Source organism: Phoca vitulina, unplaced genomic scaffold, assembly GCF_004348235.1.
Source record: "Phoca vitulina isolate PV1807 unplaced genomic scaffold, GSC_HSeal_1.0 scaffold20, whole genome shotgun sequence".
NCBI lineage: Eukaryota > Metazoa > Chordata > Mammalia > Carnivora > Phocidae > Phoca > Phoca vitulina.
This window is the reverse complement of record NW_022589723.1, coordinates 25156889-25178974: the sequence shown is the minus strand read 5'-3', so window position 1 is coordinate 25178974 and position 22086 is coordinate 25156889. Positions and strand designations below refer to the sequence as shown.

The 22086-nt window shown below is 35.6% G+C and overlaps 1 protein-coding gene across 4 annotated transcripts in view; it reads left to right on the top strand.

Annotated features, from left to right (window-relative positions):
• ADAM10 (ADAM metallopeptidase domain 10) overlaps nucleotides 1-22086 on the top strand; it is a 136037-nt gene that overhangs the window by 34622 nt on the left and 79329 nt on the right. For all 4 annotated transcript variants that reach the window (XM_032418012.1, XM_032418015.1, XM_032418013.1 and 1 more), the window contains exons 2-3: nucleotides 2282-2432; nucleotides 21901-22019. In XM_032418012.1, coding sequence (XP_032273903.1) covers nucleotides 2282-2432; nucleotides 21901-22019 — 270 coding nt within the window. The remainder of the gene's footprint in view (nucleotides 1-2281; nucleotides 2433-21900; nucleotides 22020-22086) is intronic.

Sequence of the window (22086 nt, the reverse complement as noted above, 5' to 3'; positions counted from 1 at the left end):
AGAAGATTTTTTTTTCTTGTTATTTAAACCTCATTAAAAGATAATTGTTTCAACGAAAACAATAACAATATATTGTGAGCTTTATAAGATATATATATATATATATGTAAAATATACAATGGCAATAATCTCTAAAGGCCAGCAGGAGAGAAATGGAAGTATATTAATGTCAGGTTCTTATACCTGAAGTGGTATAATATCATTTAAAGGTAGGCTGGGATAAGTTAATGATATATACTATAAGCCTTAAAGCAACTATTGAAATAACCAAACAGGATTTTGCTGATAATCCAATGAAGAGATAATAATGGAATCATAAAAAATAATTAGTTCAGGGGTGCCTGGGTGGCTCAGTCAGTTAAGTGTCTGCCTTCGGCTCAGGTCATGATCTCAGGGTCCTGGGATGAGCCCCGTATCAGGCCCCCCCGCTCATTGGGGAGTCTGCTTCTCCCTGTGTCACTCCCCTCACTCGTGCTCTCTCTCTCTCTCACAAATAAATAATAAAATAAAAATCTGAAAAACACCACCACCACCACCACCACCACCACCAAATGGGTTAAAAAGTAAAAGGATGGGAAAAGATACACTATGTTAGCTCCCAAAAGAGAGGGTAATGGCCATATTAATATCAAAGTAGATTTTAGGACATAGAATATTACAAAGAATAAAGAAGATCATTTGATAATGATAAAGGATTATTTAAACCAAAAGGCATGATAATCATTAACATCTATGCATGTAATAACAGCTTCAAAAATCAATGAAGCAAACAACTGCAAGGAGAAATAGAAAAAAATTAGTCATAGAGCTTTCAATACCCCTGTTTTGATAATAGGTAGATAGAAAATCAATAAGGATATTGAAGACTTGAACAACCTCGGTAACCAACTTGACCTGGTTGACATTTATAGAATACTCAATAAGAGCAGAGATTGACATTTCTAGAACATTCACTGTTAACAGCAGAATACACATTCTTTTCAAGTGTCCATGAAATATTTGCAAAGAGAGATCATATTCTGGGTTATAAAATAAGTGTCTGATAGATTAGAAGTAACAGACTTCTAATAGGACATGGATCAAAAAGGAAATTAGAAAGTATGTTGAATAGAATGAAAATGGTAACACAACGTAACAGAATCTATGGGATGCTGCTAATGCTGTATTAAGGGGATATTTATAGCACTAAACATCTGGATTAGAGAAGAAGTGAAGTCTTAAATCATTGGCATTACTTTATGAAACAAACAAGAAAGAACAGTCTCAAAGTAAGCAGAAAAGAAATAATGAAGATCAAAGTGAAAATCAACAAATAGAAAACAAAATGAGGGAAAATGAAAGGAGATAAAAGGTTTTTTTTTAAGAAGATCAATAAAATCAATAAATTTCTAGCCATCCTGATCAGGAATGAAAAAGACAAGCTGTAGATTACCAATATCAGGAATGAGAGAGATAACATCACTGAAGATTCAAAAGATATAAAAAAATATAAGGGCATATTATGAATAAATTTATTTCTATAACTTTAACAATTTAGGCGAAATGGACAAATTCTTACCGCTCACTTAAGAAGTAGATAACCTGAATAGCTCTTTTTCTATATATGAAATTGAAATTATAGTTAAATTCCTTTTCACAAAAAGAATTCTAGGCCAAGATGGCTTTACTGGTGAACTCTACCAAACATTTAAGGAGGAACTAATAACCAATTCTATATAAAAGTGTCCAGAAAATTTAAAAAGGTGTATACTTTTTCAATTTCTCTTTTACTCTAATATCAAACCTTGGCAAAGATAGTACAAAAAAAGAAAACTATAGACCAATGTCTCTCATGACTGTAAAAGATAATACACTGTGACCAGGTAGGGTTTATTCAGTAATGCAGAGTTGGTTTAATATTAGAAAATCAGTCAATTTAATTCATCATAAATAATAAACTAAAAAGAAAAAATCCATATAATCAACTTACTAGGTGCAGAAAGAGCAGGTGACAAAAGTCAGCATCTGTTCCTGGTAGTTTTTATCAACAGAGTATTAATAGAAAACTTAACCTGATAAAAGACATCAAAGACAAACCTATGGCTAACATTCAAACTTTTGTGTGTGGGTGAAATTCCCATTACAATAAGTTTTTAAAAAAAAGTATGTGAAAGTAAAATACTAACATTAGTGAGACAATTGTTTCATATGTATTTGTAGATATTCGAATAATCATGGAATCATATTAGAACTAGAACGGACCATCAAGATGATACTAATTCAAACTGTTTATTTTTTATAGGTCAGTATGGAAATCCTTTAAATAAATATATTAGACATTATGAAGGATTATCTTATGATGCGGATTCATTACACCAAAAACACCAGCGTGCCAAAAGAGCAATTTCACATGAGGACCAGTTTTTACGTCTAAATTTCCATGCCCATGGAAGGTGAGTAAATTTCTTGCTGAGTCTGAAGTTTTCCTATATTTAATCTAAGTTAAAAGAAGAAATTTTATACCATTAATTTTCCTTCTCTAAAGGAAAGGTCCCTATTTGGAAATTCAGCCTACGCTAGAATTTGGTATATATGCAAAAAAATGTTTTCTTTTAAAAAGGATTACCCTTTTTATATTAAGGAAACAGTCAAACTTAAATGTTTTTAAATTTATGAATCCAGTCCTCTGTTGTATTATTAGAGGATTTTAAAAAAAGATTTATTTATTTATTTATTTATTTATTTATTTATAAAGATTTTATTTATTTATTTGACAGAGAGAGACACAGCGAGAGAGGGAACATAAGCAGGGGGAGTGGGAGAGGGAGAAGCAGGCTTCTGCCGAGCAGGGAGCCCGATGCGGGGCTCGATCCCAGGACCCTGGGATCATGACCTGAGCCGAAGGCAGACGCTTAACGACTGAGCCACCCAGGCGCCCCTATTTATTTATTTTAGAGAGAGAGAGATTGAGAGAACACAAGCAGGAGGAGCAGAGGGAGAGGGAGATAGAATCTCAAGCCGACTCTGCGCTGAGCACAGAGTGGGACGTAGGGCTTGATCTCCTGACCCTGAGATCATGACCTGAGCTGAAACCAAGAGTTGGATGCTCAACGACGGCACCACCTAGGTGCCCCTAAAGAAGATTCTTTTTTATAATTTCCCACTACTTTTTATATGATTTATGGGTCGATATATCTGTCTTAGGGGGCCAACAGTGAAGGTAGCTGGTTTTATGTCATTAAGTCATTTTATTTCTCATTAACTTATTTATTTATTTAGAGAGCGCACAGGAGTTTGGTGGGGCAGAGGGAGAGGGAGAAACTGAATCTTAAGCAGGCTTCACACCCAGTGTGGAGCCCAACATGGGGCTTGATTTCAGGACCCTGAAATCATGACCTGAGTCGAAATCAAGAGTTGGATGCTTAAGTGACTGAGCCACCCAGGCGCCCCTAACTCCATTTTATCAATTCTCAAATGAGTTTGAAGACAGATTAGCTATTGTATGCTCATTTCTCAGAATTGTTAAGGGATAAAGAACAGGAACCCAAGGGAGAAAGGTAAAAATCACATTTATTTAGTGCCTGGGGTATCCCAGGTGCATAGATGCTTTATATGCATCTTCTTATTTTAATCTTCTCAAAACCCAAACAAGGTAAGTATCTTTTTATATCCAAGAAAACTAAGGCTCAGAGAAGTTAAATGATTTCTTTAAAGTTACACAGCATAGATTTGAGCCAGACCTGGCTCACTTAAACCCCATATTTTTTTTTCTTTCTGTGGGTTAGGGACACTTAGATACAAAATCTTGGGAGTATTCTTTGTTAGACTCTGCCTTGCTTGCTGTAATTAGTAAATCTATTCCTTTTGTGCTTTTCCTACTGCTGTAACCCTGATTTATTTAGCTCCTAATAGGTTTCCCAGCTTCCACTCCATTTATCATTAAAACTATCCTGTGGACTTCTACAAGATGACTCTTCCTTAAATGCTTCCTTTTTCATGTCAGCTTATTGCTCTAAAGTCTTCAATTAATGATTGTAAGCCAGATTTCTTAAGTTAGCTTTCAAGAACTTCTCTAAATTAATTCTAGTCTATTTTTCTAAGCTTTATTCTGTTTCCCAACATTAAGTGTCTTTTTCATCCAGAATGATCTAATTGCTGAATATGCCATGAACAGCTTGTTTTCTGTGTCATTTATCTTAAATCTTGATCATCTTTTAATGTACTGTTAAAGTTCTTCTTTAAAGATTTACTTACACCTTTCTTGGAGCCTTTAAATAGGTGAAATGTACCATTGGCATTTGATTCATTCTGTCTTCCTTTTCATGTGTGTATTTCATATTTATTTTTCTAGAACTGTATTTTTTGTTCCTCACAGGAAGGCATCCTGGCTACTATTTAGTAATGTTTATTATTTGTACTTATGCTTAAGTACAGATGTACAGATGCTTAAGAAAGGTATTAATGGATGAAAAATCAGATAATAAATGCTGTGAAGCTTAAAGTGTTTTATGCATGGAAATAAATGGATTACTTAAATTAACTTATTTTCCATATTAAAAAGTAATGATCATTGTAGAAAAAAATACTTATAAGTTATAAAATCTCTTACTTTGATATAAAGGAGGTAAAAAGATTCATTTTAGGGTCTGTTTGATTTTCTAGATAAAAATTTTAGTGGCAGCAATTCATATAAATTTCTGTGAACCTTATCTTCAGATATTTTTAAATTACCCATTCTTTATTAGTACCATGAAATAATAAGCAATCATTAAGCCTTCCTAAGGTTTTAGTGACCACCTCAAAATAAGTTTAATACTATATTCCAAATATAGTGTAACTACCAGAAGGAAAAGTTGAGATTCTGGCTGCCTTTGGTTTGGATACCACATTTCTATTATATGATAGATTTTTATTTTTATCTGTCACGTGATTCATACCGCACTTGTGGCAAAACTAAATTCCTAGGCTCCCCTGTCTTCTTTTGGTGTATTTATGTGTGTGAGTGAGAGTGAGCATATGTGAGTGTGCATGCTGTTATTAATCCAAAAACTTATTTATTGACTGCTAGTTAAAGGTTACTTAGTTTAGGCTGTGGGTGGTAGAAACAAATCAAACATAGATCTAATAGGGGCAGCAAGATGTGTGTTAGTCATTTTATAAGAGGAAAATGTGATATGGTGCTTTATAGGTAAAATACTATAGATATTCAGATGATGGAGAACTTATTCTTACTTATTTCTCTCAACAAAGGACCTGGAGCCAGGAAATTTCATGCGGTGTGTAAGTGGTCATCTTAGGTACTTTTAACAGAAATCTGTTTAATCAACTATATATACACACACTACATTCTCTAGAATAGATCCAAATTGAGGTATTGTACTTTATTGTCTCAGTGGTTATACTTGTATATTCATGCTGTCTCAGAATTTGTGCCCTGGGCACCTGGGTGGCTCAGTTGTTAAGCGTCTGCCTTCAGCTCACGTGGTCCTGGGATCGAGCCCCGCATCAGTCTCCCTGCTCCAAGGGGAGCCTGCTTCTCCCTCTTCCTCTGCTTACCACTCCCTCTGCTTGTGCTCTCTCTCTCTGTCAAATAAATTAATAAAGTCTTAAAAAAAAAAAAAAGCACTTGTGCCCCAATGTGTGCTGTCCTTGTGCATTGTGGCTAGACTTGTTATCTATTTTTCATCTTTTAAAAAATAATCAAGTAGAGTTTATTTCTCCTGATTATATGGTAAGGCTTAATCCCCTAGAATCAGATCTCACTATATTTTAATAAAGTACAGAACATAATAAATACTGTGCAGTTAACTTAGAAAAAGGGAAAATACTTGAAAAGGTATTTATTCTGTTTAGTTAGACGTTTATGACTTGCATTTCTGAATACTAGCACAGTCTCTGGGGGTGTGTGTGTGTGTATGTGTGTTTGTGTGTATTAAAGTCATTCTTTGTGCTCTTTGTTTTATGTTTAAGTATATGAGCAAATTTCTTTCCAACTGGCTTCCCAAGTTTCCTAAATAAGAAAGGGTATATCACATCCCAAGTTTACAGATACTAATGTTAAATGAAGAAATGTTTAGATTCTTTAAGCCCACAGTCCATTCTTAAGAATTCCATGAAAAACCATTGCTCTTGAAATAAAGTTTGAAGTTGTTTGAAAATAAAAGTCATGTGAGGCAGTGCTACAGGAAAGATTGTTAGGGAAAGATAAGTATTTTGTAACATACTTCAGTAATATTCATTAGGATATTAAAATATTTTGATAATAGATGCTAGGTTAAAAGATACTCTTAGTTTTGCTGAGAAATTAGAAATCAGTTTTCTTGATTTCAGAAATTGCTTCACTTGGATAAGTTCTGATAAATGGGATGCCTAAGTGAGCATTGCTTCTTTAAGCTCACTTAGCAATATGTATATATCAATTATAGCATTTAGTACATTTTATTAGAACTTTGTTTACATGCATATGTCTTTTGTTCCCTGCAAACTTGAAGGGCAAAGTCTAAGTTGTATTTACCTTTTTTATATAGATGGTGGTCATTTAAGTTATTTGAATGAGTGAATGAATGAATGAAGCATTATGAAGGGAACACAGCATTTATAAGCATAAAGTTCTGACAAGGGGAGGTATATAATTAATACTTTTGTTTAGGTCTGGCCCTTACCAGAGAGTTTAATCAGAAAAAGTAAAGTATCAGTTGCTTATTGCATATTTAATTTGATGGATAATAAAATACACTAAAATATTAAGAAATAGATTTTCAGCTTAAATATTGTGCAGTCTGGAATATCTCACCCTTTTTAGCGATTGTTCCTAATCAGTAAGTAGCAGGCAGATTTATTGTATTGTGGGGTGCAGGATTTTTAAAATACTTGTGGAAAATTTGTTCTTTATCAGTCCTCTTGTTCATGTGAAAGTGTGTGATGTGCCAGGAACTGTCCGTTGTTATTCCCTTCCCTTATTCTACTTTGATACTAGTAAAAGACATGTTTTATCCTACAGTCCCTGACTTTATGGTCTTGTGTTTTAGGCTTGTACATTACCAGTGCACTGCAGTTTCATTAGGAATTTTGCTAGTGTGACTTTCATAAAATGTAAATTTTATATTGTTCAAGTCTGGGTTTTATATAATATGCTGAAATATTATGATAGTCCTATATTGAAATAGATGAAAATTTAGAATAAATAAGTATTCTTGGACTTACCCAAGAGTATTAGTTAGTATAGCCTGAGAAGAATGGCAAGCTTGTTTAGTAGTGATTTTTAGTATAGCTCACAGTGAGATTCTGATGTTGTATATGTATTTTTAATTTATGCCTTTTGTTGCAACTATCATTGAAGAGAAGCATGAGGGATCATTCCACTATTCCTTTTTCCTAATAGAACTTCTGTAAATTTTCTGAAATACTTCTTCATAGTGGTATTTAAGAAAAATAAGTAGAAAGAATATCTGAGAACTCTGAAATAATATAGTTTATCTTTTTGGTAGGAAGTATGCATATACTGTTATATTAGATCCTGTTTTTTCTTGTTGTGTATATATGTATTTTTGAACCTTTTCCTTCTTACCTTGTTTTCCAAATTATGGACAGTCGTCTTTATTTTCTGGTCTTCTCACCACTTGTCTAACTTTACAGCCTTTTATAGATTTGATGGTTCACATCTACCAACTTTTCATTTGAGCGGAAAGCCACTTAATAAAGAAACTTGTGATTTTTATAGGAAGGATAATAAGTATATTGAACCAGTCATAAACTAGGTAGAGAAAGGGAGTACAGTGGTAATTCAGAGACGGAGTTCCCTACTAACTTCACATGTGTTATCTAGAGATTTCTTATGAGCCTCAGTTTCCTCAGTAAAACCTTGAATTTTGGACACGATAATTTTTAGGCCCCTTCCTGCTTTAAAATTCTATAAAATATATTAATAACACTCAAGTAACTAAATTTACAAAAGTCAAAACACTGTGTAGTCAGTAATAGACTATTTTTTCTGCCTCTGTGTTTAATTATTTGCGTACATAATAAATCAAAAATTGTTTCTAATACATGATTTGTATATAGTATAGAAAGATACCAGATTTTTTTTCTTAAGTTCCAGATAATGTTTTGGAGAACTTATACGTTTCTTTTTTCTTATTTGACAAGATAATTCTTCCTAATGCCTTTTAATAGTATGCTTACAAACTTTTCGAAACAAATGGTCAGACATTTGATTTGACATTTTCTTTTGGAGTTTAGAACTTAAGTTCTCCCTACTGCTCATATACGAGGGTATCAAGAAGGTGGCCCAAGGAATCTGTAAAAGACGTAAATATTCCCTTTGATGGATCCTGACTGGATTTGGGTTAGTCTGGAAGTATCTTGGTTTTATCTTTGTCATACCATGAGTGAGGTAGCAGAAAGCTAGGACACTTTTATTTATTTATTTATTTATTTTTTTTTTTAAAGATTTTATTTATTTATTTGAGAGAGAGAGAATGAGAGAGAGCACATGAGAGGGGGGAGGGTCAGAGGGAGAAGCAGACTCCCTGCCGAGCAGGGAGCCCGATGCGGGACTCGATCCAGGGACTCCAGGATCATGACCTGAGCCGAAGGCAGTCGCTTAACCAACTGAGCCACCCAGGCGCCCTAGGACACTTTTAACTCTGTGGAAAAACCAGCACACTTTGAGAAGCAGAGGTAAGAATCCAGGGAGCCCAAACAGATGCCAGCTCGTAAAGAACAACAAGAGAATAAATTTGAATTATATAAAAATATTGTTATGCATGAGGAAAAACAAAATTTTGAAAAATACTGACTTGGCGCTGAAATCTTTCCCAGCAAAATTTGAGCAGGTTGGAGCAAAAATTTATAAAGAAAAAGGGTATTTATTTAGTACCTACTTTATGTGAGATACAGTACTCTTTAGCATATATTATTAAGCTATATGTCACACTGCTTTTTGTGTCAGATGTGGATTTCCTAGGAGGTGATATTCTTTATTCTTGCCTGTTTTCTCTTTACACAGAAATTAAAAGCCTAACAATTTTTTTTAAAGCTAACAAATATGTTAAAAGTCTGAAGAGACACTGGCTATTTGAATTACTTCTTGAATCATAAGGAAAAACAAGAGCTGAGTTGGATTCATGTTAATTTTGTATTTAAGAAGCTAAGTTGAGAGCTGATGATTGCTCTGAGTTTAGCTTCTTAGATATGATTTCAATTGAAATACCATTTTTATTTTACATGTTTTTAAGCACTAAGCTAGGCTTTATGTGGAAGAGATGGAATGAGTGTTAAAAAAAAACAAAAACCCCCCCCCAAAACCTGAGCTTCCTCCTGCTCAGGGGGAATGGAAAGTGTAAGAGTATAAAAAGTACCTTTCTGGGGTGCCAGGCATGCAATTCTTAATCTCAGGGTTGTAACTTCAAGCCCCATATTGGGCATGGAGCCTACTTAAAATAAAAATAAAATAAAAATTCTGCCAAAAAAGTGTTTTTCTGACTGTTTTTAACTCTTTTGATACCTCATCACCTCTAAAGTTCATCAAAAACAGGCTTTTGAGGGGCACCTGGGTGGCTCAGTCGTTAAGTGTCTGCCTTCAGCTCAGGTCATGATCCCAGGTCCTGGGATCGAGCCCCGCATCGGCCTCCCTGCTCTGCGGGAAGCCTGCTTCTCCCTGTCCCACTCCCCCTGCTTGTGTTCCCTCTCTCGCTATGTCTCTCTCTGTCAAATAAATAAATAAGATCTTGAAACGAGCAAACAAACAAAAAAAACAAACCAGGCTTTTGATGTCAGAGTTTCTAGAGTTGTTGATCTAGACAGTAAATGTCAGAAATTACGTACATTTTAGTAGTAGAAAAGCCCATCATTCATTTTCCTCAATTGTAAATTATATTTCATACTAAAATATTGCATGTGCAGTTGGGTCTTTTATGAGATAAATTCTCCAACTTAGATTTAATTTGGATTCATAGCCATCCTTTTTTTCTTTTTCTTTTCTGTATTCAATTGATTAAGCCCTATGTAAGTTGTGCTGTTTCTTAAAAGTGTAGCAAGGGTTTTATATAACTAAAAGTTATTTAAATGCTTATCGTATTTCATTATACTTGAAAATCCTTTATATAACTGTTGAATGGGTATGTTTAGTTTATTGGTTTTATGCTTGTTAGGATTGTTTTATTAAGCATCAGTGAAGTCTTGTATAGTTGTATGCTACTTTAAAACTGGTAACTGTTTAAAAATTCTTTGGTAATCACATATATATAGTTTCTTTTTGAAAAGCTGAATATTGAGATTCCTCACTTGGTTGTATCATAAAACTTTCTAACTTCTTTTTTAACTTTTTAAAAGTCTTTGCTTCTTTGGGTTGACATTTTTTTGGGGGGGAGGGTTAATAAATATTTTTTATACTTACACATAGGGATAAAATCAAGCTGTTAATTTGTGTATGTCTCTGAAATCTTTTAACCACTTCAAACTAGTTCTAAAACAGTCTGTATGGGAAGAATAATGCTGAATCAACAAATCAAATATAAACTGAAAGTCTAGCGTTAGAATCTTAGATATGTTGTCACGGGACATATAGTTGTGTAATGTAGCAGTATTTTTTTTTTTTTTTAACCCTAAACCACAGATTCATTTCAATGGAATTTTGATCTCTGGATTGAATGAAAAGTACATTGTGCATTTCTTTTTGTTTAAATTTATTTGAGCTACAAGAGATGTTTCTGTAGTTTTAATATGCTGTAATTTACTAAGTCCGCTTTCATATTTTAAGCACCTAATGTATTCCAGGCACTTTAGTAGTCACTAGTAATAGACTAACTGAACAGACAGGTCCTTGCTGGTGAGGAGTTCATGGATTCATGAGAAAGGCAGGTGTTGGATTAGGAATAACAGCTGTGATAAATATTAAGAAAGGAATGTTCAGAAGATTGCTATGGGAGCATTGGGGATGCCATCTTGTCTGGAGGTTAGGGAAGGCCACTCTTAGGAGATGGCATTTAAACTGATCCTGGAAGGATGACAGAAGAGGAGGTGGTTAGCCAAAGAAGGGAGTGAAATGTGTTCTAGACAGAGGAAGCAGCATGTGCAAAGATACGAAGATGAGAAGTGGCATGTTTATGGAATTGAAGGGATTTCGGTATATGAGGGATCTTAAAATGTGAGGGAGTATGGTTCCAAATGAGGCTGTAGATGTAAGTAAGAGCCAGATCTTTGAGAGTTTATATAAGTCATGGTAATGATTTTTTACTTAGCCTTGGAAGGTTTTTTTTTTTAAAGATTTTATTTATTTATTTGACAGAGACACAGCGAGAGAGGGAACACAAGCAGGGGGGTGGGAGAGGGAGAAGCAGGCTTCCCACTGAGCAGGGAGCCTGGTGAGGGGCTTGATGCGGGGCTCGATGTGGGGCACGATCCCAGGACCCTGGGAGCCGAAGGCAGACACTTAACCAACTGAGCCACTCAGGCGCCCCTGCCTTGGAAGGTTTTTAATGATAAGTGACTGTATAAGTTTTAAAAAGTTCAGTCTGGCTGCAAATGAAGAACAGTTTGGAAGGGAGTTAAACTAAATGCATTGAGGCTGTTGCACTAGTCCTCATGGGAGATGGTAGCCTGGATTAAGTTGGTATTAGAGGTGATGAAGGAGAGTGAGTAGATTTAAGATATTTTATTTATTTATTTATTTTTTAAGATTTTATTTATTTATTTGAAAGAGAGAATGAGAGACAGCATGAGAGGGAGGAGGGTCAGAGGGAGAAGCAGACTCCCTGCTGAGCAGGGAGCCCGAAGTGGGGCTTGATCCCGGGACTCCAGGATCATGACCTGAGCCGAAGGCAGTCACTTAACCAACTGAGCCACCCAGGCGCCCTGATTTAAGATATTTTAAAGGTAGAATTTATTGGACTTGGTTGATACGTAGTTAGGTATAAAAGGAGGAGTTATAAGAGGACTGTTTTCTGGTTTGAGCAACTGAGTGGCTACTGGGTCCACTTATTTAGATAAGGAATATTGGAACAGCTATAAATTTGAGGAGAAATCGTAAGTTCAGTTTTGGACATGTTCTGTGAAATTCATGAGGAGGGCCTAGGAGAGAACTCTGCTAAATGCCAACAATTTAAGGTTGGTGGGGGGGAAGCAAAGCCTGATGAGTGGTAAGAAAAGCAGAAAACCTGAGAGTGTGGTATCCTAGAAGCCAAGGGAAACAATGTTTCAAGGAGGGGAACAGTGAGTTGCTGCTTCTTGCTTTTGTTATGCTGAACATTAGCAATATTTCTAATCTATGTTATTTACCCTTTGAGTTTCTCTAGTTTTGATGATCTTGCTGGATCTAATTGCACAGGGTAGTCCAGATTTGGATACTTCATAGTCACATATAAATAGGGTAACAAGATAACTTTTTTTTGGTGTGAATTTCTAATGATTCATGAAAATAGCCAATATGTTTTTAGGCATTTTGGTTACAAGCGCCTATCGGCCAATATCTTTGACTAACCATCTCTACTAATTCTGTGGTGATTGATTACAAGGACACTAGTTATCTTTTTAGTATAGCATGGCTAATTTTTACTTAAATGTTTGAAGCACAGGGGTGCCTGGGTGGCTCAGTCGTTAAGCGTCTGCCTTCGGCTCAGGTCATGGTCCCAGGGTCCTGGGATCGAGCCCCACATCGGGCTTCCTGCTTGGCGGGAAGCCTGCTTCTCCCTCTCCCACTCTCCCTGCTTGTGTTCCCTCTCTCACTGTGTCTCTGTCAAATAAAGAAATAAAATCTTAAAAAAAAAAAAAAGTTTGATGCACAAACACATTAATTAATTTAATTGTTAATTTGTATGCATTTCTGAAATCTTAAATTATAATCACTTTGTATTAGTTAAGTTCCAAAACTGTCATTTCTGGGAGAATAATGCTGAAGCAGCAAACTATGTATGAACACAAAGTCTAGCATATCAAGAATCTTAGAAATGGTGGTATGGGACAAACAGTTGTGTTATGAGCAGTATTCATTGTTTTTTTGTTTTTGTTTTTGGTCCATAGTAAAACTGTTTGGACCGTGTACGTGACTCCCAAAGTCTTCTAACATTTCAGTTTTACAAATAGCTTATTCCCACTTGTCAAACTGAGTGAGCCTTTCACATTCTAAATCTTGAGAGACTTTAGAGATCACTTTGTCCAATGTAATATTGGATGATGTTTTTGAGATATGGTCATTCAGCTTCACTTCTATGTGTTTCAAGTCCCCAAATAGGAAATTTTACCTGTGCTTTCTGTGAACATTTAAGAATCTGCTGTATTGAAACCTTTGCTATCATATGCTGTTTTTTCTTTTTAGTAACTATAAAGTGATAAGATGAAGGTGGTATCTTTTTTTTTTAAGATTTATTTATTTATTAGAGCATGCACAAGTTCAGCGGGGAGGGGCAGAAGGAGATGGAGATAGACAATGTCAAGCAGACTCCCTGCTGAGCGTGGAGCCCAGTCCCACAATCCTGAGATCATGACCTGAGCCGAAATCAAGAGTCAGAGGCTCTCCTCACTGAACCACCGAGGCGCCCCGATGGTGGTATCTTCTTCCTAAGTTCTTGTCATTTAATCATCCAGTTGATCATAGTTATTAGTATTAAGTGTAGAGTAGAAATTCTTATCATTGTGTTCTTTTTCTTCTGGAAGTTGGGATAATCAGCGAGGCAAATCAAAAAGCTGTCAAATGTTTTGCTGTAGCAGAGCAGCAGTACCTCTTCTTCATCAGAAACTTTATCTTAAGTGGGAGGGAGACTTAGGATAAGAACTGAGTATAGTACTCACCCATGGGGAAGAAAACGTGATATACTTGAATAGCCACAGTTGGATGGGTGGAGCCTGGGAGTAGAGCTTGGAGGAGGGGTTTGGATCCTCAGGCCTCTCTGGATCTGGATAGTTAAAAGGGGAACGAAAATGTGGATAGGAGTGGAATAATTGAGGAGCATAGGGAAGAGATAATGATAGGTTTTATCTTTAAAAAAAGAGAGATCTGAGGGGCGCCTGGGTGGGACAGTTGGTTAAGCCTCCAACTCTTGGTTTTGGCTCAGGTTGTGATCTTGGGGTTGTGAGAGCAAGCCCTGCATTGGGCTCTGTGCTAAGTGAGGAGTCCACTTGGGATTCTCTTTCCCTTTCCCTCTGCCCCTCCTACTTGTGTGCGCACGCTCTCTCAAATAAATAAATAAATCTTAAAAAAAGAGAGAGAGAGAGATCTGAAATACTGAGATTGAATGCAGAGGGGCAAATTCCCTTCTTCACTTTGCCCCAAAAAGGAAATAGGGAATATTGTAGTTTGAAGGGATATGGTCATAGAGATGTTTTAGAGTGTTTGCCACATGAAGAATAACCTGCTAGCTGCCCAGACAAGTCTTCATTAATTCAGCAAAGGTTTTGGAATCCCTTCTCTATGCTAGATTCTGTTCTCTTACCTTATCTTCTGCTCTCCTCCCCTGTTTTTTAATTTGTTATTTATTGATTGATTTTGAGGTAAAATTGGTGTATAACATTATATAAGTTTTAGGTGTACAACATTATGATTCGGTATTTGTATATACTAGAAGTAATCACCACCCTTAATCTAGTTATTGTCCATCACCATACAGTTGATCCCTTTTACCCACCTCCCAACTCCCTTCTCTTCTGGTAACCACCAGTCTATTCTCTGTATCTATGAGTTTGTTTTTGTTTTGTTTTATTTTTTAGATTCCATGTGTAAGTGAAATCATATGGTATTTGTCTTTCTCTTACTTATTTCACTTAGCAAAATACCATCAAGTTTCATCCATGTTGTTACAGATGGCAAGATTTCCTTCTTTTTATGGCCAAGTAGTATTCCATCGCATAGATATACCACATCATCTTTACCTATTCATCCATCAGTGGACACTTGGGTTGTTTCCATATCTTGGCTATTGTAAATACTTAAGTAAACATGGGGTGCATATATCTTTTTGAATTAATGTTTGAGAGTTTGGTTCAGATTCAAGCTCTGATTTTATTTGTGTGATCTAGGTCAAATCAGCCTTATCTGATCTGTGAAATTAATAAATTTAGGTGATTTTTACGATTTTGTATGTTTGATTTATATTAAATATTGAGTAACTCTTAAATCCTGTCATTGTTTTAGTGTTTTATAGAGGTATACCTTGGAGATATTGCAGGTTTGGTTCCAGACCACTGCAGTAAAGCAAATATTGCAATAAAGCAAGTCAGATGAACTTTTTGGTTTCCAAGTGCATAAAAAAGTTATGTTTATACTATACCATAGTCTGTTCAATGTGCAATAGAATTGTATGAAAAAAAAAATGTATATACCTTAATTAAAAAATATTTTGTTAAAAAATGCTAAATGCAGGGCGCCTGGGTGGCTCAGTCGTTGGGCATCTGCCTTCGGCTCGGGTCATGATCCCAGGGTCCTGGGATTGAGTCCCACACCGGGCTCCCTGCTTGGCAAGGGGCCTGCTTCTCCCTCTCTCACTCCCCCTGCTTGTGTTCCTGCTCTCGCTATCTCTCTCTCTGTGTCAAATAAATAAATAAAATCTTAAAAAAAAATGCTAAATGCATCATCTGAGCATTTAGCAAGTTGTAATCACTGATCACAGATCACCATAACAAATATAATAATAATGAAAAAGTTAGAACTGTAAGAATTGCCAAAATGTGACACTGAGATAGGAAGTGAGCAAAAGCTGTTAGAAAAATAGCACCAGTAGACTTGTTGGATGCAGGGCTGCTACAGACCTTCAATTTGTAAAATAAAAAACCACCCTATTTGCAAAGCATAATAAAGTGAAGCATAATCAAATGAGGTATGCCTGCGGGCTCCTGGCTGGCTTAGTCAGTTGGAGTATGGAGTATGGAGAGTCTTGATCTCGGGGTTGTAAGTTCAGGCCTCATGTTGAGTGTAGAGATAATAAAAAACAATGAGGTATGTCTATATTCAGTAGTTTTGCTTGCTAGTTGTTTAGTTAACATAGTTGCATAAAGTCAGAAGGTGTTTACAGAAACCTTTTTTTCCCCTGTCCAATAGATAAATCTATTTATTCTCAAGTAACGTAAAATACATGTAATCTTATGTTCTGTAATGATGCCATTATGGCAGATTCTTCCCCTTGGCTCTCCTTTTATGGGAAAGACTTAAACTAATGATCTGTTTGTCTTCTTACACAGGATAAAGTTACTCATTTTAGCTCAGGTTTTAGTTTCATTTTTATCTTCACTGAGGATTCTCACATACATTTTTTTGCTTGTTTAAAGTAATTTACCTTGGGGACAATAGTTAAGCCTGGAACTCGGTCTTTCAAACTGTATAGCCCTAGAATTTCTGGGGTGGTTGCCTCAGGTACTGCCCAGTGGGGTGCCCGTGGGCGGACTGTGCCCTTTCCCCTTCTACCAACCCGTTCATTTTATCCTTTAAAAAAATATATATATTGGCTTTTAAAAGATCATTTGAAAAAAGGATTTTTCTGTTTCAAAAATTGTGCTAGTGGAAGTAAACTAGATATATGACTCATAGTAGTATGGTATTAAATGTTGGCAGCTTGTCTTAAAAAATAATTTGGATGGAGACTCAAGGATCTTTATTAAGAATAAAGTGAATGTTGGGGCACCTGGGTGGCTCAGTTGTTAAGCATCTGCCTTTGGCTCAGGTCACGATCCCAGGGTCCTAGGATCGAGCCCCACATCGGGCTCCCTGCTCGGCGGATAGCCTGCTTCTCCCTCTCCCACTCTCCCTGCTTGTGTTCGCTCTCTCGTTGTGTCTCTCTCTGTCAAATAAATAAATAAATCTTTAAAAAAATAAAAGAATAAAGTGAGTGTTAAGAGATAACATCTAGAGACATCAGGGATGTCCTGTTAAGTAGTACAGTTTTATTTCTAGGAGTCATTGAGCCAGGTCTGCCATAGACCTGTTCCATTTAGACATGATAGACCTCTGTTTTTGATGACAGTCTTGGTCTTTGGGACTGCTGGATTACACTGATGTACTTTTAAGCAAGGCTTTTGCTCTCAGGGTTCTTCCCTGTGTTACCAAGGTACTTCATTAGTTGAGGCTTTTGTTCTAATATGACTTCAGTTCAAGGGATGTACCCTTTATCGTTTTCTTCTGAGAATCAGAGCCATACTCTCATTAGCCAAAATAGCAACTGTATGGACAAAGGCAACTTCTTTTTACTCTGTATTCTTACTGTTCTAACTGTTGTAATATACAGGAAAGGTACTTCTTTATATAAAGATGTAGAGGGTACATGACGTTCCAGAAATTTTTATAGAGTCATATTCTAAACAAAATTTATTTTGTTGTTCTGCACCAAAGGTGGTGCAGGTACCTTTACTGTTTGTTTGGTTTAGACGTAGAGTGCTTTTCTAAAGCCTAGAAAGGAAAACCAGCTGTTATTACCATATGGTACAACTAGATCTTCAAAGCAGTGAAGCTAGAGAATTGGAATCTGTTTGGTATGTTTTTTCAAATTACTGTCATTTGTTAACTGATTTTGCCCTCCTATAATTTCACTCCATTCTTTACAGCTTTACTGTAGTGCCACTGAGGAAAACAAGAAAGAATTGCAGTAGAAATACTATAATCAAGATGAGAGACAAAATACTGTTGATCAGTAGAATCAATATAGTGGTTAAATCTAAGAGTAGAAAAGCATTCCAAGTGCAAGTAATGTTCTTTAACAGAGCATCTTCCATGCCAAAGAAAATCTAAAGTTTATCTTTGATGACAGTGTGGTATATAGTAATAATAATAATAATAATAATAATAAAATTAAACTTACTGAAAGAAACATTGTAAAAGGAGACAGAGGTTAGCCTTTTTCTTGAAAGTGGCTTAACCATTAATAAAGAAAATTTCTTATGGTGGTATTATAAAATTTTTACTGAAAATTAAATAAGGTTATATTTTTATCTCTTTATTTGCATTTGTTCAGATTTTAAAAGATGACTTGTTTGCGGAGACTGATAATATTATATTAAGACTACTACAGCACTCAGCGTGTATTAGCTTGACTTTTTAAATCACATGCTTGAGATGCATTTGTGTTATGGTAGACAGAGCAAGATGCAGCAACCAAATACTGGAGTTCTAGTCCTAATTCTAGTCTTGTGACCTTGAGTCATACCCTTTGATAAAAATATTCATCATACCTCCTTTGCAGCGTTACTCTGAGGATAATATGTAGTAACATAGGTAAAAATGATGTGAAAATCATAAACCTATATACATTTGGGAAGAATGTTTTAATCTCATTATCATTACAATGTCACTATCTCAATTGGTTCTCTTGGAGCTTTTATCACTAAGAAGGATATCTCTGGCCACACAATTTTTTTTATACTCCAGCTCTTTTGAATACAATCATTTTTAAAATTTACTTATTTCTTTTTATTATGGCAAAATAACATATGATTCATAGATTGTGACAGACTTGAATTCAATCTGGCTTCTTTCTATCATTTACCTGCCTTTCAGGCTCACTATCGTTCCATTCCCTCTTCTGTTGATACATGTTTTAGATGCAAATTAATGTTAATAAAAGCAGTGCATTTGGGGGGTATGATCTAAGTTTGATTTTTTGTTTTATTATCTATACTGCTACTTGATTGTGCATGGATAATTGAGAACTGATTTTATATATAGTTTAGTCCAATTTAAATCAGTATGGAGAATAACGTTTTGTACATGTGAGATGATTTTCTTATGCTGTCAGTATCAGGGTTGGAAGGGACCTACTTCAAGTGTTTTTAAATTCTTTCTGTTATAACTTCCCTCTAGGGTTCCTGTGTGCTTAAACATTTTAAGTGATGTAAAACTATTTTTGTGGGGGTAGGGAGTGTAGGATAGATTACTGAGTTTAAATGTCTTTCTGAAGCTTATACTCCCCTTTTTTGCATATAGAGTATACTCTTGCTTATAATGGTTATAGGGTATAACAGTTTTGCTGAATAATAAATCTTGGATGATAAATATACTAAGCCCTTGGACATTTAGTGTTTTAGTCTGTTTAGTGAAGATGCTCTTTTTCAGATAGTATTTGTACAGGTAGTTAAAAGTATATATAATGATAAGTTAATGATTTTTCAAAATATTGTGATCCTTTAAAAAATAATGTATTTATTTATACCTGCATATATGATCAAGAATTTCCTGTCTGTTAGTTAGCAAAAGAAATTTTATGAAAAGACGGGATGGGCAGTAAGAATTCAGGCAGGATTCCTGTTTGTTCAGGGTAGTCTATTTTTAACTTTGCGGAATTCCCGTTTAGAAGATATGTTTGACTTTTTGATTACTGCTGCCAGGAGATGGAAAACTTCAGGCCCTAAGGATCCTTTTCCTAGTCTAGAGTCCTTGTCACAGCACCTGGGACGCTTTAGGAGTTTTTTGGTGAGAGTTTTAGGCAAGTAGAAAATGAATACAGCCTCAAAAGAGTGCCAAGATTGACATGAAGTTAAAAGGAAAATAGAAAATAGAAAAATTTGAAAAAGGGACACAACTTTCTGAAGCTAATGAGTATACCCTGTTGACCCTTATTTACTTGAAAAATGAGTTTTTTTGGGGCGCCTGGGTGGCTCAGTCGTTAAGCGTCTGCCTTTGGCTCAGGTCATGATCCCAGGGTCCTGGGATCGAGCCCCACATCGGGCTCCCTGCTCGGCCAGGAGCCTGCTTCTCCCTCTCCCACTCCGCCTGCTTGTGTTCCCTCTCTAGCTGTCTCTCTCTCTGTCAAATAAAAAAAAAAAAAAAAAAAAAGAGTTTTTTTTCCTTTAAGATAAACTTTACTGAAGTATAATTTATATATATTTTTTAGTATATGTGCTGCTGAAGTGAGCACAAAGTATAATTTACATAAAATAATATACAGTTGGCCCTTGAACAGTGTGGGAGTTAGGGGCGCCAACCCCTCGATGCAGTCAGAAATCCACGTACAACTTCTGACTCCTCCAAAACTCAACGACTGCTGTTGACGGGAGGCCTTATTGATTATATAAACAGTTGATGAACACATACTTTGTATGTATTATGTACTGTATTCTTAAAGTAAGCTAGAGAAAAAATGTTACTAAGAAAACAGTACTGCACTGTATTTATGGGGAAAAAAATCCGTGGGTAAGTGGACCCATGCCCTTCAGATCTGTTGTTGAAAGGTCAACTGTACTCATTTCAAGTGTGTAGTATGAGTTAGGTTTTGACAAATGTATATATTTGTGTAACTGCCATTCAAATCAGGATATAGAATATGTCCCTCATAGCAAAAAAGTTCCTTCATCCGCCTTTGCTCTTAGTCTCTCTTCACCCCAGGCAACCACCGATCTGCTTTCTGTCACTGTAGATAGGTTATTGCCTATTCTAGAATTACATATCTATGGAATTATACTATATATATTCTTTTGTGTCTTCACAAAAGTACATATTTTTAGTAGTTTGACATTTTTTATTGCTGAGTAGTTTGCCATTGTATGAATAAGCCACAGTCTTTTTATCTCTACTTGTTGATACTGACTGAAAAACTGATTTCCAGTTTTTGTATATTTTGAATGAAATTGCAATGGACATTTGTGTCCAATTTGTTTTTGTGGACTTACGTTTTATATTTTCATTTCTCTTGGGGTAGAATTGTGGGTCATAGGGTTTTTATATGTTTAACTTTAAAAAAACTGTCAGTTTTCCAAAGTGATTGCACCATTTGATACTCTACCAGCAATGTGTGACAGTTCAGTTACTCTACATCTTACTAACATTTGGGGGTTGCTATTTGAACACTTAGGTTCAGATTCATTGAGGAGAAATTGTGCTGTGTGCAGACTTTTATGACAATTATAAAAGAGACTTGATCTACTTTTAAGAGTTTAGTAATGATAGCTAATTAGTTGCCATTTATTTTGCAGCTCCTCTGTGCCAGGTGCTGTGTTAATGACTTTACATGCGTTATAAGCTGTCATTCTTACAAGGGTTTTACAAGACGGAACGTATTGTCTTTATTTAACAGAACGGAATCCTGGGCTAGTAGATTTTAGGCATAAGATTTGATTCATAGTTTGATTCAAACCCTAGATTCTTTATTTAATTTCACCTCAATATTTTGGTCTTTCTCTTTCCTTTATAGAGGACCGTTGAGAATGAGTATGATTTCAGCTAATATCATGGTCTTTTGGCTTCTCTCTCTCTTTTTTTTAAAAATATGTTTATTTATTTTGACAGAGAGAGAGAGACAATGAGAGAGCGAACACAAGTAGGGGGAGTAGGAGTGGGAGAAACAGGCTTCCCGTCGAGCAGGGACCCTGGGATCATGACCTGAGCCGAAGGCAGACGCTTAATGACTGAGCCACCCAGGTGCCCGGTCTTTGGCTTCTCAAATTGAGGATGGTCTAATGATAATTAGAAGAATTAGAAGCCGTAGGGAAAACATACAGGAGTTGAAAGGGGATGTGTGTGTATGTATACGTAAAAGAGCATGCATACTTGCTTTTCTGAAGGAGAGTCATTAATATAGATGCCACTTTTTAAATGTATTGTTTAAGTTGTGAAAAGTAGGGGAAAATGGCAAAGCTGCAGAATTACTAAAGAGGGAAGACAGGTAGTGGTGAATAATAGTAATTGGGTCAAGAAGCTTGTTTTTATGTCCAAGCAACTTAGTTGCTGTTGGAATTAACTTGTTTTACCCCATATAGGAATCAGCCTATCGGCATTTAATTTTTAATGTATCTTAGACAGTTACTGTTTAATTACATATAATTTAGATTTGTATCACAGCTACTAGGTTGAATTTTGGAGCGAAATTTTTATAAGAAAAATCTTGTAAAGTGTATTTCCAAGTAGACAAATGGTGTGAAACAGTTTATATTTTGCAGACTTTTTAATAAAAAAAAGTTTAAAATTGGGATCCTTTTAATTTCATTTTTTCCCTTTTCCACCCTGTTTTGCAGACATTTCAACCTACGAATGAAGAGGGATACATCCCTTTTCAGTGATGAATTTAAAGTAGAAACATCAAATGAAGTACTTGATTATGATACCTCTCATATTTACACTGGACATATTTATGGTAAGTTGAATCTTAGAAGAATTCCTTTCTTTAGTTTTTTTCTACACAAAGAAATGCATGTATTTTG